Genomic DNA, 14,367 nt, shown 5'->3' on the forward strand with positions numbered 1-14,367 from the left:
CAGACATGCACACCCCTGTACACTCACACCCACACCCCAGTACACTGTCACACCCCCCCACACCCCCACACCCTTGTTCACTGACACACACCTGCACGCAGATTTATACAGGCACACCTGTACACCGACACACAGAGACATGCGTGCAAAATCTACAAGGACATGTGCACACACACACACACACACACACTCACACACACACACTGAGTGCACCTTTCACGAGCATGCAGGCTGCCCGGGCTCCCCGTTCTTGCCAGGTTGTGCTGTGACCCCAGCCCCACAATGCGGCAGCTCTCCCCGTGCCCCGGAGCGTGGGCTCCAGGCCCGCAGTCCATGCAGAGCACGCCGGGGTCCCAAGCGAGCACGGGGGAAGTCCTGGAGCCCCAGGCTCAGGACACTGACGCAGCCCCTCACCCACTTCTGTGCGCTGCAGCCTTGAGGGGCCGCTCCGGCAAGTCGATCATCAACGGGAACTGGGCAGTGGATCCCCCCGGGCGCTACGAGGCGGGCGGCACCGTCTTCATCTACACCCGGCCGGGCCACGAGGAGCCCAGCGCAGGGGGAGAGTCGCTGACGGCCGAGGGGCCCACCACAGAGCCCATTGATGTGTATGTGAGTACGGAGGGGGGGCAGGGCGGCTGGAGAAGGGGGGCACTGTGTGCCCTAGAGGGGAATGGGGGAGCTGGGAGGGATTCTGGACCCTGGGACCCAGGGGGAGCAGTCTAGGGGTGGGGGGGTTCCTAGGCTCTGGGGCGGGGGTGGGGGGGGATCCTGGGGAAGGAGGCTCGCAGAGGAGCAGCCGGCTGGCTCCGAGCATGGCAGGCCACTGCTGGCTGTGGCGGGCGAGGCTCAGAGACCGGCTGGGCGGCCTGTTGAATGGCGGGTGCCTCTCACCCCTGGGCTCCCTGCTCGAGCCGCTCTCTGTCGTCTCCCCCAGATGATCTTCCAGCAGGACAACCCTGGCGTCGCCTACCGCTTCTTTCTGGCGGGGGCCAGACCCGACAACCCCGCCCACGACCCCCCCGGCCGCCGGCAGGACGTCAGTAAGGAACCTCCTATCACCCTCCGGACGCCCTTCCCCCCCGTCACCCCTCGGGGGCCCTTCACCCTCCATCATCCCCTGGGGCCCTTCACCCCCCCGTCACCCCTGGGGGCCTCCCCCCATCACATCCCTGGGGGCCCTTCACCTCCCATCACCCTCCAGGGGGCCCTTCACTCCCTCCCCAGGGGGCCCTTCCCCCCCCATCACCCTGCAGGAGCCCTTCTCCCCACATCATCCCACGGGGCCCCTTCAACCCCCATCACCCTCCAGGGGGGCCATTCCCATCCACCCCTTGGAGGCCTCCCCCCATCACCTCCCAGGTGGCCTTCGCCTCCCTAACACCCCCTGAGGGGCCCATCCCCCCTGGGAGGCCCTCCCCCCCATATCACCCATCGAGGGCGCCCTTCTGTTCTCCCCTCCAGGTGCCCTGACCATGTTGTCACCGAGCGACCAGCTAGTGCCGCCCACCTCCTACAATCACCCCATGGGGACCCGGCACCGGGCACCGGCACCGGCCAGCCAGTCGGGCAGGACCCCCGGGACACTGCAGCGTAACGTCCGCGTCCCCCCACTGCCGCCCCCACCCGCCCTGCCCCGGCCCCAGCCGCACGACGTCTATTGGAAACGGGTGGGGAGCACCGACTGCTCCGCCTCCTGTGGGAAAGGTGAGCGACCCCCGCGCCCCGTCCCCCGCACAGCCTGGCCCCTCCTCCGCCCCATCCCCCCACGACCCACCCCAGTACCCCCATCCTCCCCACTACCTGTCCCCTCCTTCGCCTCGTCCTCCTGATTCCTGTCCCCTCCTCCGCCCCGTCCCCCCACGACCCACCCCAGTACCCCCATCCTCCCCACTACCTGTCCCCTCCTTCGCCTCGTCCTCCTGATTCCTGTCCCCTCCTCCGCCCCGTCCCCCCACGACCCACCCCAGTACCCCCATCCTCCCCACTACCTGTCCCCTCCTTCGCCTCGTCCTCCTGATTCCTGTCCCCTCCTCCGCCCCGTCCCCCCACGACCCACCCCAGTACCCCCATCCTCCCCACTACCTGTCCCCTCCTTCGCCTCGTCCTCCTGATTCCTGTCCCCTCCTCCGCCCCGTCCCCCCACGACCCACCCCAGTACCCCCATCCTCCCCACTACCTGTCCCCTCCTTCGCCTCGTGCTCCTGATTCCTGTCCCCTCCTCCGCCCCATCCCCCCATGACCCACCCCAGTACCCCCATCCTCCCCATTACCTGTTCCCCCGCAACCTGTCCCCTCCTCCTCCCCATCCCCCACGTCCCATCTGCTCCTATGCCCCATCCCCCAAGACATGTCCCCCTGATCCCCATCCCCACCACGACCTGTCCCCTCCTACACCCCGTCCTCACTCCCTGTCCCCCTGATCCCCATTCTGCCTCCTTCCCATTCCCCCACTGCCCTTCCCCCCACTCCTTGTCCCCTGCTCCCCAATCCCATTGCCCCATTCCTCCCTGCCTCCCTGATGCCCCCCCCCCGACCCCCAGCCGGGTGCATGAGCAAACTCTGTGGCTTCCCCAACAACTCCAGCAGCCCGCAGCAGCTCACTCACCGCTGCAAATGCTGCTTTCCCCTGTGTCTATGACCCCCAGGTTATTGGGGTCCCCCTCCCCGCCCATGCTGTCCCCCCGACCGTGTCTATGACCCCCAGGTTGTTGGGGTCCCCCTCCCCACCCACGCTGTCCCCTCGGCTGTGTCTATGATCCCTGTGTTATATGGGGCCTCCTTTCCTTCTCCCTTCCATGCTGACAGCCTCTCCCCCACACCCCCCCGCCGTGTCTCTGCAGGGCTCTGGCAGCCCGTGTTCCGGTGCACCACCCGCCACTCCCAGGAGCAGGTGGGGGAGGAGCAATGCGCCGATGCCCCCAAACCGCCCGCGCCAGACGAGGCCTGCAACACGCAGCCCTGCCCGGCCTAGTGAGTGTCTGCGTCCCCCGGCCTGGCCAGAGCCCTCTGCGGGGAGCCAAGGACACAGGGCCCTGGGTACGGAGGGCAGGTCCGGGGCTGTAGTGAGTGCGGGTCCTCCCCCCCCCGGGGCTGTAGTGAGTGCGGATCCTGCCCCCCCCCACCAAGGACTGTAGTGAGTGCGGGTCCTCCCCCCCCCGGGGCTGTAGTGAGTGCGGATCCTGCCCCCCCCCCCGGACTGTAGTGAGTGCGGATCCTGCCCCCCCCCCGGGGCTGTAGTGAGTGTGGATCCTGCCCCCCCCCCCCGGGGCTGTAGTGAGAGCGGATCCCGCCCCCCCCCCCGGGGCTGTAGTGAGTGCGGTCCTGCCCCCCCTCCCCCGGGGCTGTAGTGAGTGCGGATCCCGCCCCCCCACTGGGGCCATAGTGAGTGCGGGTCCTCCCCCCCCAGGGCTGTAGTGAGTGCGGGTCCTCCCCCCCCGGGGCTGTAGTGAGTGCGGATCCTGCCCCCCCGGGGCTGTAGTGAGTGCGGATCCCGCCCCCCGACTGGGGCCGTAGTGAGTGCGAGTCCTCCCCCCCCGGGGCTGTAGTGAGAGCGGATCCCGCCCCCCGACTGGGGCCGTAGTGAGTGCGAGTCCTCCCCCCCCGGGGCTGTAGTGAGAGCGGATCCCGCCCCCCCCCCCCGGGGCTGTAGTGAGTGCGGTCCTGCCCCCCCTCCCCCGGGGCTGTAGTGAGTGCGGATCCCGCCCCCCCCACTGGGGCCGTAGTGAGTGCGGGTCCTCCCCCCCCGGGGCTGTAGTGAGTGCGGGTCCTCCCCCCCCGGGGCTGTAGTGAGTGCGGATCCCGCCCCCCGACTGGGGCCGTAGTGAGTGCGAGTCCTCCCCCCCCGGGGCTGTAGTGAGTGCGGGTCCCGCCCTCCTGGGGCTGTAGTGAGTGCGGGTCCTCCCCCCCACCGGGGCTGTAGTGAGTGCGGGTCCTCCCCCCCCGGGGCTGTAGTGAGTGCGGGTCCTCCCCCCCCGGGGCTGTAGTGAGTGCAGGTCCTCCCCCCCCGGGGCTGTAGTGAGTGCGGATCCCGCCCCCCGACTGGGGCCGTAGTGAGTGCGAGTCCTCCCCCCCCGGGGCTGTAGTGAGTGCGGGTCCCGCCCTCCTGGGGCTGTAGTGAGTGCGGGTCCTCCCCCCCACCGGGGCCGTAGTGAGTGCGGGTCCTCCCCCGTGGGGCTGCAGTGAGTTCAGGTAGTCCCCCGTCCCCCCCAGGGCTGCAGTGAGTGCGGGTCCTCCCCCCCGGGGCTGCAGTGAGTTCAGGTCATCCCCCGTCCCGCCCCCGGGGCTGCAGTGAGTGCGGGTCCTCCCTACCCGGGGCTGCAGTGAGTTCAGGTTGTCCCCCGTCCCACCCCCCGGGGCTGCAGTGAGTTTGGGTGTGTCCCCCCTGGGGCTGCAGTGAGTGCGGGTCCTCCCCCCCGGGGCTGAAGTGAGTTCAGGTCGTCCCCCGTCCCCCCCAGGGCTGTAGTGAGTGCGGGTCCTCACCCCCGGGGCTGCAGTGAGTTCAGGTCATCCCCCGTGTCCCCCCTCGGGGCTGCAGTGAGTTCAGGTCGTCCCCTGTCCCCCCCAGGGCTGCAGTGAGTGCGGGTCCTCCCCCCCGGGGCTGCAGTGAGTTCAGGTCATCCCCCGTGTCCCCCCTCGGGGCTGCAGTGAGTTTGGGTGTGTCCCCCCTGGGGCTGCAGTGAGTGCGGGTCCTCACCCCCGGGGCTGCAGTGAGTTCAGGTCATCCCCCGTGTCCCCCCTCGGGGCTGCAGTGAGTTTGGGTGTCCCCCCCGGGGCTGTGGTTCCCGCGGGCGCCCCATGTGCAGGCTCCCACGGCCACAGGGCAGGGCCTGGAGTCTGGAAGGCCGCGGTGCCCAGCCCGGGCTGACCCTGACTCTCTCCGGCCGCAGCTGGGACGTGGGCGAGTGGTCGGCCTGTAGCAAGTCCTGCGGGCCGGGCACCCAGCACCGCCAGGTCCTGTGCCGCCAGACCTACGCCAACCGCAGCACCATGGTGCACCCGCAGCACTGCGGCCAGCTGGACAAGCCCAGCCCCACCCAGCCCTGCCAGCTCCGCGTCTGCAGCCACTGGGAGGTGCGCACCAACTGGAGCGCGGTAAGGACGGGCCGGGGCTCGGGGCCGGGGCTAGTGCCGGGAGCTGGGCACGGAGGGGGGCGGCCCCCATGCGTCAGGGCCTGACCTGAGCCCTGGGCGGGGCTCGAATGTGGAGGGGGGATAGGGGGCGGGAGGGGCCATGGGTCTGATCTGGGGTGGGAGGGGGCACGTGGGGTAGGTGGGCCCATGGGTCTGATCTGGGGTTCCTGGGAGGCGGTGCTGTGGAGGGGGGATGCCTCGGGGGGGTGCCATGAGGGAGGGGAGACCCTGGGGGGCAGGACTGTGTGTGTGGGGGGGGGTTCCCTCCCATCCCATACAGGGAGGCGTTGTCATGGTAACACCAGTCTCCATGGTGACACCACCTCCGGCTCCGCCCTCCCCCCAGTGCTCGGTTCTGTGCGGCCTGGGCCACCGGACCCGCCACATCCGCTGCATCAGTAACCGCGGCGACCTGCTGAGCGACGGCGAGTGCAACGGCAGCCACCGGCCCCCGGCCAACGAGGCCTGCGACATGGGGCCCTGCGTGCGCAGCTGGTTCCACAGCGACTGGAGCAGCACGGTCGGTGACCCCCCCCCACTGGCTCCGCCGGTGCCCCTCACTCCCGACCCACAGCCCCTGCTAGCCCAGCCCCCCACCTCCGCCGGTGCCCCTCACTCCCGACCCACAGCCCCTGCTAGCCCAGCCCTGGGAACCCCCCCACCTCCGCCGGTGCCCCTCACTCCCGACCCACAGCCCCTGCTAGCCCAGCCCTGCCCCATCCCAGCTCTGCTGATGCCCCTCAATCCCGACCCGCAGACCCCTGCTAGCCCAGGCCTGGGCCCCTGGAGCAGGGACAGCCCAGTCATGCCAGATTTTGCGGTGATCTTGCAATGCTGAAGCCCTTCCACTAGGAACAAGGTTGAGGCCCAGCAAACTCATTTCTCTTGTGACCTGAGATTCTTGGGAACCCCCCAGCCTGGCCCGGATAAGTTCAGTGGGTTCCTCAGGGGATTCCCCATAGGAGAAGCTCCCTGCCTCAGGGCTGGGGCTGCTGCATCCCTGGGGTCGGGGGCCAGGAGGGGCTACGTGCAGACCCTGGCCTGTGGCTCCCTGCCTGGAGAAGCCCAGCCATGGCTTCCCTGCGATGCTGGGCAGTGCTGCCTTCTAGTGTCCCAAGGCCCCAGGAGTGCAGCTGGGTGGATCTGCTGAAGGATGGATAATAAGCCCCATCAGCCCCCCCTGCCCCTTGCAGGGCCCAAGGAGCCATGGGGCCAGTGAGGGGTGGATCCCTGTGTAATGAACCAAGGTGCAGGGGTCTGAGCCGTCCCAGGCTAGATAGCACCAGGCCCCAGGAGTCCTACGCTGGGAGGTGCCCCTGGCCAGGTTCCCTGATGGTGTCTCTCTCTCTCTTGCCCATCGGCCCAGTGTTCGGTGGAGTGCGGGACGGGGATCCAGCGCCGCTCTGTGGTCTGTCTGTCCAGCTATGCCAACGGGCAGGTGGAGGAGACCTGCGCAGGCACCAAGCCAGCCGACATGCGAGCCTGCAACAGCGGGCCCTGCCACCGCACTGTCAAGTGGTACACGGGGCCCTGGAGCCAGGTGAGGAGGGGTGTGGGCGCCGGGCCGGGCTGGGTGGGAAAGCACCCTGCTCTTGGGGCCAGGCCTGGGGACACTTCTCTGCAGCCTCCTGGGATCATTTGCACTCAGCATGGGGTATGTGTGCTGCACACGCGTGTGCCAGGCAGAGCAATCAGTGCTGTGTGTGTGTGCTCACGGGCCCATACATAACAGTCAGTGCTCTGTGTGTGTGTGCATATGTATTGGTGTGTATTTGTGCCCATGCATAACAATCAGTGGTGTGTGTGTGAGACACATATCCAGCATACAGTGCAGCCTAACGAGTAGCTGTGTCACCCCTGCCCTCTAACCTGGGGGCCCTTTACACTGCTTGGCGTCGATAGCCTCCAATCTGGACCGCTCCGAAACAGCCTCCAGTGTGCAAGTCACTCCCAGCTACGTCTGTGTGTGCTCCAGCCAGACACACCTTGGCCCTCACCAGCCTTGGCTATACTGCAGGGTGACCCCAACACTCCCCTGGTCCTAGATTTCCCCCCAGAAATGAATGTCCTGTCCTGCCCGGCCCTCTGCTGGACAATACAAGCGAGTATAAAGTCCCTCCTTTTATTACTAGAAGTGACATGCACACATCTCGTTCCCTCAAATGGAGTTTCACAGACACTTCGATTCCGACACGTGGGATTAGAAAAACCAATAAAACAAGTTTATTAACTGCCAGGAGAGAGATTTTAGGTGAGTTACAGGTCATGAGGCATAACAGTCAGAAATGGATACAAGAAAAGTAAAGAGAAAACTCTGCGGGTGCCTAACTTCACAATCTCTGTTTAATTCGGGGCAAGGTTTACTCCCCACGTGTTCTCTGCCGTCTTACTGAAGAAGCTTCTTAGGCCAGGAGCCCTTCCCCAGTTCAACGGCTGCTTCCTTTGTCCCTCTGGTGCAGAGAATCGATGGGCAGAGAGAGAGAGAGAAGGGGAGCCTTGGGGTGTCTGTCCCCCTTTTTACAGCATCTCCCCTCCTCTTGGAAAACATTTCTGGCTGAGATTCTGGCGACAGAGAGTCTGTGTGGAAGGATGTTCCCTGCTGCTTTTCCTCACCTGTTTGGGGTTTCTGTTTCTACCCGCCCTGCTTGATGACTCTGTTTGCTGCTTAAATGCCAATTAAGCAGAGCCCATGTTCCTTTGTTTGAGACAGGCCTGTTTGCCAGGCTCCCTTTGGACCATGTGTTAAGATCCCCATGCAGTTGGAATCTATCGCTTCACAATGTGGCCACCCATATTTTATCAGGACAGTATTGACCAGCAGACAATGACTTTTCTGATGATACCTCCCAAGGCATAACTCAGTACCCAGATTGTTACAGTAGTGTGCAGGGTGTGCACATGGGGACATTCTGTCACGGGGTGTATGGCTCCCCTGGTCTGTGTTTGCACTCGCCAACCCCAGTTTTGCCCTCCTGGGGGCCAAGGTCTCCGCAGACCCCATAGGGACACACCGCAATTCCAGGAAGCACACAGAGCAGCGGCTGCTTTGCCAGCGAACAGAGATGGAGAGATTAGCCTCTTCCATGACCAGCTGGGCTGGTCCCGCTAGGACATGCCCTAATGACGAGCACTCCGGGTGGGACGTGGGTGGTGGGTGGGTAGCGGGTGGGTTTTCCCTCAGTGCCGGGCAGGTGACATGCAGGAGCCCTGCATCCAATGAAGTGAGCTGTCGCTCACGAAAGCTCTTGCTCAAATAAATTGGTTCGTCTCTAAGGTGCCACAAGTCCTCCTTTTCTTTTTGAGTGCCCCCAGTGGCCTGAGCCCTTTCCCTCCCCTCCCTTCCCCCCCGCAGTGCTCGGCGGACTGTGGCACCGGTTCTCAGCGGCGGGACGTGATCTGTGTCAGCAAGCTGGGCTCAGAGTTCAACGTGACGGAGGCCTCAGAGTGTGCCCCCCTGGAGAAGCCGTCCTCCCTGCAGCCCTGCACTGGAACTGCCTGCGATGCTCGCTGGTTCTCCACCTCCTGGAGTGCGGTGAGAGCCTGCAGGCCCCTCCCTGACAGACTTGGGCTCCCACCCCCAACCCAGGCCCCTGCCAGCTGAGACTAGGGAGACTCCCCTTCAGATGAGAGCCATACAAGGGCTATGACATGTAGTCAAACCATTCCGATCCCATCCACTAGAGGACAGTGCAGTACGTGCCCTGTGGCCATGCCAATCTGGTTGCCCATTTTTCCAGGCCCTGGAGGTTTGGCATAGCATGAGTGGCTGTTCGTTTGCCAGATACTTGAGAGGCAGCGTCTCCTGCAGGGCCGTCAGGGAAAAGTGGGGGCTCAGCTTCACTCAGTGCGTCAGCTCTAAGCTGCCCCCAGCCTCAGGAAGAAAAAAATGGCATAAAATGGCATAAAAAATCCCAGCATAAAACCTAGTGTCCTGGCCAAGTCGGGTTGTTCCCTCCCCCTCTCTCCCCGTACAGGCCCCAACTTCACTTCCTCTCTTAAACTGCTGTTCAACAGCTGCTGCACCCAAACAATTTCAGCATTGAGTGAGCCCTGTGCAGCATTGCCGAGTGGCTGTTGCCAGCTGCCACGCTCTGCACCAGAGGTGGCTGCATCTCTGTGCTGGGTGGGGAGGCCGATTCCCCTGCACAAAATCTGCAGAGCAGTGCAGGGGTCCTTATGGTTCGGGGGGGATGTTGGTCACTCTCCTAACCCCCTCTCTGCCCCCGCAGTGTTCCAAGTCGTGTGTGGGGGGAGTCCAGGTGCGGGAAGTGCAGTGCCTGACCCAGAACAAAACCTTCAGCAATCTCTGCCAGTCGGACCTCAAACCCATCAAGAAACGTTCCTGCAATACCCAGCCCTGTACCCCTGAGCTCGGTAAGGGACGCCAACCGCCTGTGGCCTGGTCAGCCACCCCCTTTTCCACCCCACTTCACCCCTGCCTGAGTCCATCTGTATACCTCTCCTCTACAGTGCCCTAAGCAGAGAGCAGCCAAAGGGAGCCCAGGGCAGGGGGAGTGGCTAACAGGGGAGGTGGTGCAGACGCTGGGGCCAGGACCTGGTGCAGACTGATATGGAGGGGATGGACTCCCTGAGTGAGGAGTGCCCCTCCCAAGCCTCATGAGAGGTGTGGGCTTGGGGTATGAGCAAAGGACTGGCAACCAGGACTCCTGGGTTCTATTCTCAGCGCAGGCTAGTGATGAGAGCCAGGACTCCTGGGTCCTATTCCCAGTGCAGGGAAGGCTAGTGATGAGAGCCAGGATTCGTGGGTTCTATTCTCAGCTCTTTCACTTTTCCTCTCTGTGCCTCGGTTTCCCCTTCTGTGCAGTGGATGATACTTCCTGCCCCGCCCCCATCTTGTTAAAACCCCTCTGAGAGCGACGGCTGCTCCATGGGTGCCGAGCAGTGATGATGGATTGGAAGCCCGCCAAGGGCGGGGGGTGTGGGACCAAACGGGGTTTCCCCACAGCATTAACCCCGAGTGCGCCGCACCCCCGGCTCCTCACCGCTCCCCTCCTCTTTCCAGACGAGAACTGCAGGGACAAGTACCACAACTGCCCCGTGGTGGTGCAGGCCCGGCTCTGCGTCTATTCGTACTACAAGCTGGTGTGCTGCGCGTCCTGCACGCGGGCCGTGGCGCGGAGCAAGGACATGCAGAGCCGGTAGCGGCGCCGGCCGGCCAGAGACGGGGGCCAGGCTCTCGCACGCTCATCATGCGGATGGGCGTGTTCCTTGGGGAGGACTCGGACGGACCTGGGCTGCTCGTCCCCCCCAAGGCCACCCCGCAGCATGTGGGGCGGGAACAACCAGACTGTGCCCAAGAGGCCGGAACGGCTTTGGACGAGGATCATGGCCAGGCCGCATGCCTGGCTCGTCCCAGGGCCACACATCTTCCCTGTCGCTGGAGAGGCCACTTCCGCTCGCAACTCTAGGGCCCAATCCTGAGTGGAGCTGAGTGCCGGGAGTTTGTCCCCGCTCACTCCAACAGAGCCAGTCCTGCCCAGGATCAGGGCCCTTGTGTGTTACTGACCAATTCTGCGTACGGGCCCAGTGGTGAGGGGAAGGGGCCGCCGCGGGCCGCGATACTGACTGCTCTCTGGGGCCGGGATGCTATAGGGCCCCGCCCCCGGCCCGGCTGCCCCGTCATCACGTAGCCCCACAGGTGAGCCCGGAAAGCCCGCCACCCACCCTCCACTGGAAGGAATTGGTGCTTCCTGCTGGGTAACGCGACTCCCAGCGCTTCCACGGAGCCTGACCCTCGTGTTGCCTGCATCCCATGGAGCTGCGAAGCCCAGTGGTGCCCCGTGCCGGCCGGCCTCATAATGGTGCAAAGGGACCCATGTGCTACGTGTCCCACCCCAGAGCCTGGCCTGGGCGTCATGTCTGAGGCCTCCAAGCCCCCTCTTTGGGCATGGAGGTGACACAATTCGGAGGCTGGGGGAGCTCCCAGTCCAGCTCCTGGCAGACACAAGTCACCGCCCCGATTAGCACCAGGCCGAGGACCGAACGGGCAGCAGGAACCTGAACTCCCCTCTCACCCCTAGGGGGTGCCCCTGCACGTGGGGAGCTTGCCCTGCACACCCAGCTCAGCAGCTTCTGCCAGTGCTGACATGACCCCTGAATGCGTGTCAAGCTCGAGTGAGTCCCCTCTAGTTGTTTCCCCATCAACTTCCTTCCCTGTCCCTGCTTTGTCTGGGGAACTTACAGAGCAAACCTCCTCTGTAGAGCCCACGCCCCCAGGACGTCTGCATGGGCTGGCTGGCTGGCTGTTTTGGTGATAGCGTCACTGAACTGCTTCTCCCTCATGTCTTTCTGCTTCTCTTGAGACCAATGGGATTCTTGCTGTTAACTTCATGGGCTACAGATCAGCCCCTAGATTTCCCATCACTTTTATTGTCCATGTGTAATCCCCACCTGCCTGCTTGAGCTATACACAGGATTTGAACCTGGGAGCTTCAGGAGAAAAAAAAAAAAAAAGCACACACGTCTACCAGTTGAGCTAAAGCATCACCTCTCTTAGGCAGTGTCTGTAGTAGACCTTTAACCTCTTGTGGACCAGCCATGGGACGACAACATGGACACACCATGCTGGAGCATTGCAGGGCCACATTTTATGAGGCTGGGTGAAGAAGAGGGTAGCAGGGGGTAGAAAACCCCTGACAAATAAAGGCATTATATTAAAGACATTTTATAGAAAATTTTTACTGCAAAGCCATTCAGAGTGTCCAGATTATATAAATATATAACTATATATTATAAAGATTGTATCTGGGTTTTTTTGTGCAAATCTAATTTATTTTGTATTAAAGATGAGCTGATGTTTCCCTGTGGGCTTATATTTTCCCCCCCTTTTTAAGAAATATGTTACTTTTGCCAACTTGAAGAACATAAAAAAGAGTATTCAGGATTAGTTACCTGGTTAAGGGTTGGTTGGTGCAGAGAAATCTTAGATGGGAGGGGGGAACTGGGGCTGGGAAAGACTGTGTAAAGAATAATAATGTTTTATTATTGTATTACAATAGGATCTAGAGTCCTCAACTGAGTTTGGGGCCCTGTTGTGCCAGGCATTGCATAGGCTGAGTGAGAGACAGTCCCCAAAAGGTTACAGTCTAAAGTCCTGATTCAGCAGAGCGCTTAAGTGAGTGGAGCATGAGCTAACAGAGAGCTGGGCATCAAGACACCTGAGACAGCGGTAAGAGCAGGGAGCCAGGATGGTTCTGATTCACATGCTTGAAGTTAAGGGCATGTTCATGTGTGTTGCGGAATTGGGGCCTTAGACTCTGCGCTCTGCTTGGCTGGGATGGTTGGCATGAGCCTGGTGAATTTCACTCTCTGTCAGGGACCAACCTGGCTACAGCATCATTGCAGACAACAATGGGAGACAACTGAATTTTGCGTCTGAAATGGCCACTCCCCAATACAAAGAAAAAGGAAGCAAAACTGAACAGCAACAGTGACTTCCTGAGCAATGGCAGGAAACAAAACATCTCCAGAAGACTCACTCTCCACAATCCTTTAACCCTGACGTACAGCCCCAAATACGCTGACCAGCTTTGCAGAACTTCTGAAAAATTGAGGAACCTTCACCAAGACCTCACGTACTCCAAAAGGGACCCTCTCAAACAAGAAATCAGTGTATGGTGCCACACATGGGAAGGAAAAAGATCAGGAATCCTACGTGGAGACCATGCAAGAAAACCGAAACAACTATCAACTCCCTCTGATGCCAGCCATCCAACACAAAACAAAACCGTGGAACCAACTCCAAGAACTCCACAACCCACAGAACACCACCTCCGGGAGAAACCAGGGCACCAGGACCCACGTGGACGCTACATGACACCCCAACATCATCCATCTATCAAGACCACCCGTATCTGGAGCTGAATTGTCTCTACTCTACAAGGGACTGAACTTTGCCCAACTGCAAAATCTGGTATTGTACTAACGTCGAGAACTAGAGGAATTCTTTCGCTGACTCTGCTTCAAAGAATTTCACAACAATAGCAACACCACCCACAACTATCACGTCCCCACCAACAGGTCATAAGGGAAAAGAATCATATGACCCCCCAGTAGACGATATCACGCCATCATCATTACACTGATTGTGTCAGGGAAAAAATTGAAATCCTTAGTAAAACATCACATCCACCCCAAACTCTCTACCACCGAGAGAACAGCTAGACAGTCCCTGAAAGCTAACCACCAGATACGGATCAAACCCGCATGCAATGGGGGCACCATTGTAGTACTCAACCGTGATGACTATGTTAACGAGGCCAGCCAACAATTCTCTGACGCCGCCTACTAGGAAGAGATCAGAGAAGACCCCCACCACAAGTCACCCAGGAATTTAATCATCAAATCCTTCCCCAAACTACTCTCAAGAGAAACTCTACAATCTCGTTCCCCACAATTCCACCCCAGGGACCTTCTGCATGCTTCCCAAGAGACACAAGAGACCCCAGGCAGACCCATCATATCTGGCCATGGCACTCCTACTGAAGGAATATTGAGACCCATAGAGACCATCCTCAAACCACTCACCTCACAAAGGGCCAGCTTCCTCCAGGACACAACTGACTTCCTCCAAAATATCCCAACATTAACAACCTCCCTCAGAACATCATCCTTGCCACTATGGAGATTACTTCCCTATATGCCAACATCCCACACAGTGATGGCATAGCTGCCTGCCTCAAATATCCACAAGACAATGGACGACTCTCAGATATCCACCCCAAACATGTCGCCAAAATCATCCTTTTCCTCCTCACCCATAACAATCTTGCCAAGCTCATCAGCAGAAGCAAGCTCCCCACAGACCCACTCAGAGTGGCACCAGACCCTGCCAGAACAACAGATGCAAAACCTACAGACCTGTCTCCACTGCTACAATGATCAACACCTCCCACAACACACCTTTCAGAATCCTTGGGTCCTACACATGCCCATCACAACATGTGACGTACCTCATCCAGGGCACTAAATGTCCCGGTCCCAACTATGTGGATGAAACCAGACAATCACTACACTCTCAGATGAATTCACACAGGAAAACGCTAAAAGACACAAACACCACATCACCTGTGGCTACCACTTGTCACAAAGTGATCACAATCTGACCTCTCAGTCCTCAGCCTTGAAGGAAACCTGCACGACATCTTCAAAAGACGAGCCTGGGAGCTTAAATTCATACCTTTGTTAGATGCTAAAAATCATGGTCTTAATAAA

General features: G+C 61.0%; 1 protein-coding gene across 1 annotated transcript in view; it reads left to right on the top strand.

Annotated features, from left to right (window-relative positions):
- Positions 1-11,840, top strand: part of ADAMTSL4 (ADAMTS like 4) — a 35,746-nt gene extending 23,906 nt beyond the window's left edge. The window contains exons 7-16 of the mRNA XM_077841619.1: positions 434-612; positions 938-1,043; positions 1,465-1,707; positions 2,844-2,973; positions 4,890-5,094; positions 5,480-5,653; positions 6,500-6,673; positions 8,486-8,665; positions 9,363-9,507; positions 10,157-11,840. Of these exons, the coding sequence (XP_077697745.1) occupies positions 434-612; positions 938-1,043; positions 1,465-1,707; positions 2,844-2,973; positions 4,890-5,094; positions 5,480-5,653; positions 6,500-6,673; positions 8,486-8,665; positions 9,363-9,507; positions 10,157-10,296 (1,676 nt within the window). The 3' untranslated portion in view covers positions 10,297-11,840. The remainder of the gene's footprint in view (positions 1-433; positions 613-937; positions 1,044-1,464; positions 1,708-2,843; positions 2,974-4,889; positions 5,095-5,479; positions 5,654-6,499; positions 6,674-8,485; positions 8,666-9,362; positions 9,508-10,156) is intronic.
- Positions 11,841-14,367: the final 2,527 nt, after the last annotated feature.

This window comes from Eretmochelys imbricata, chromosome 24, assembly GCF_965152235.1.
Source record: "Eretmochelys imbricata isolate rEreImb1 chromosome 24, rEreImb1.hap1, whole genome shotgun sequence".
Lineage (NCBI taxonomy): Eukaryota > Metazoa > Chordata > Testudines > Cheloniidae > Eretmochelys > Eretmochelys imbricata.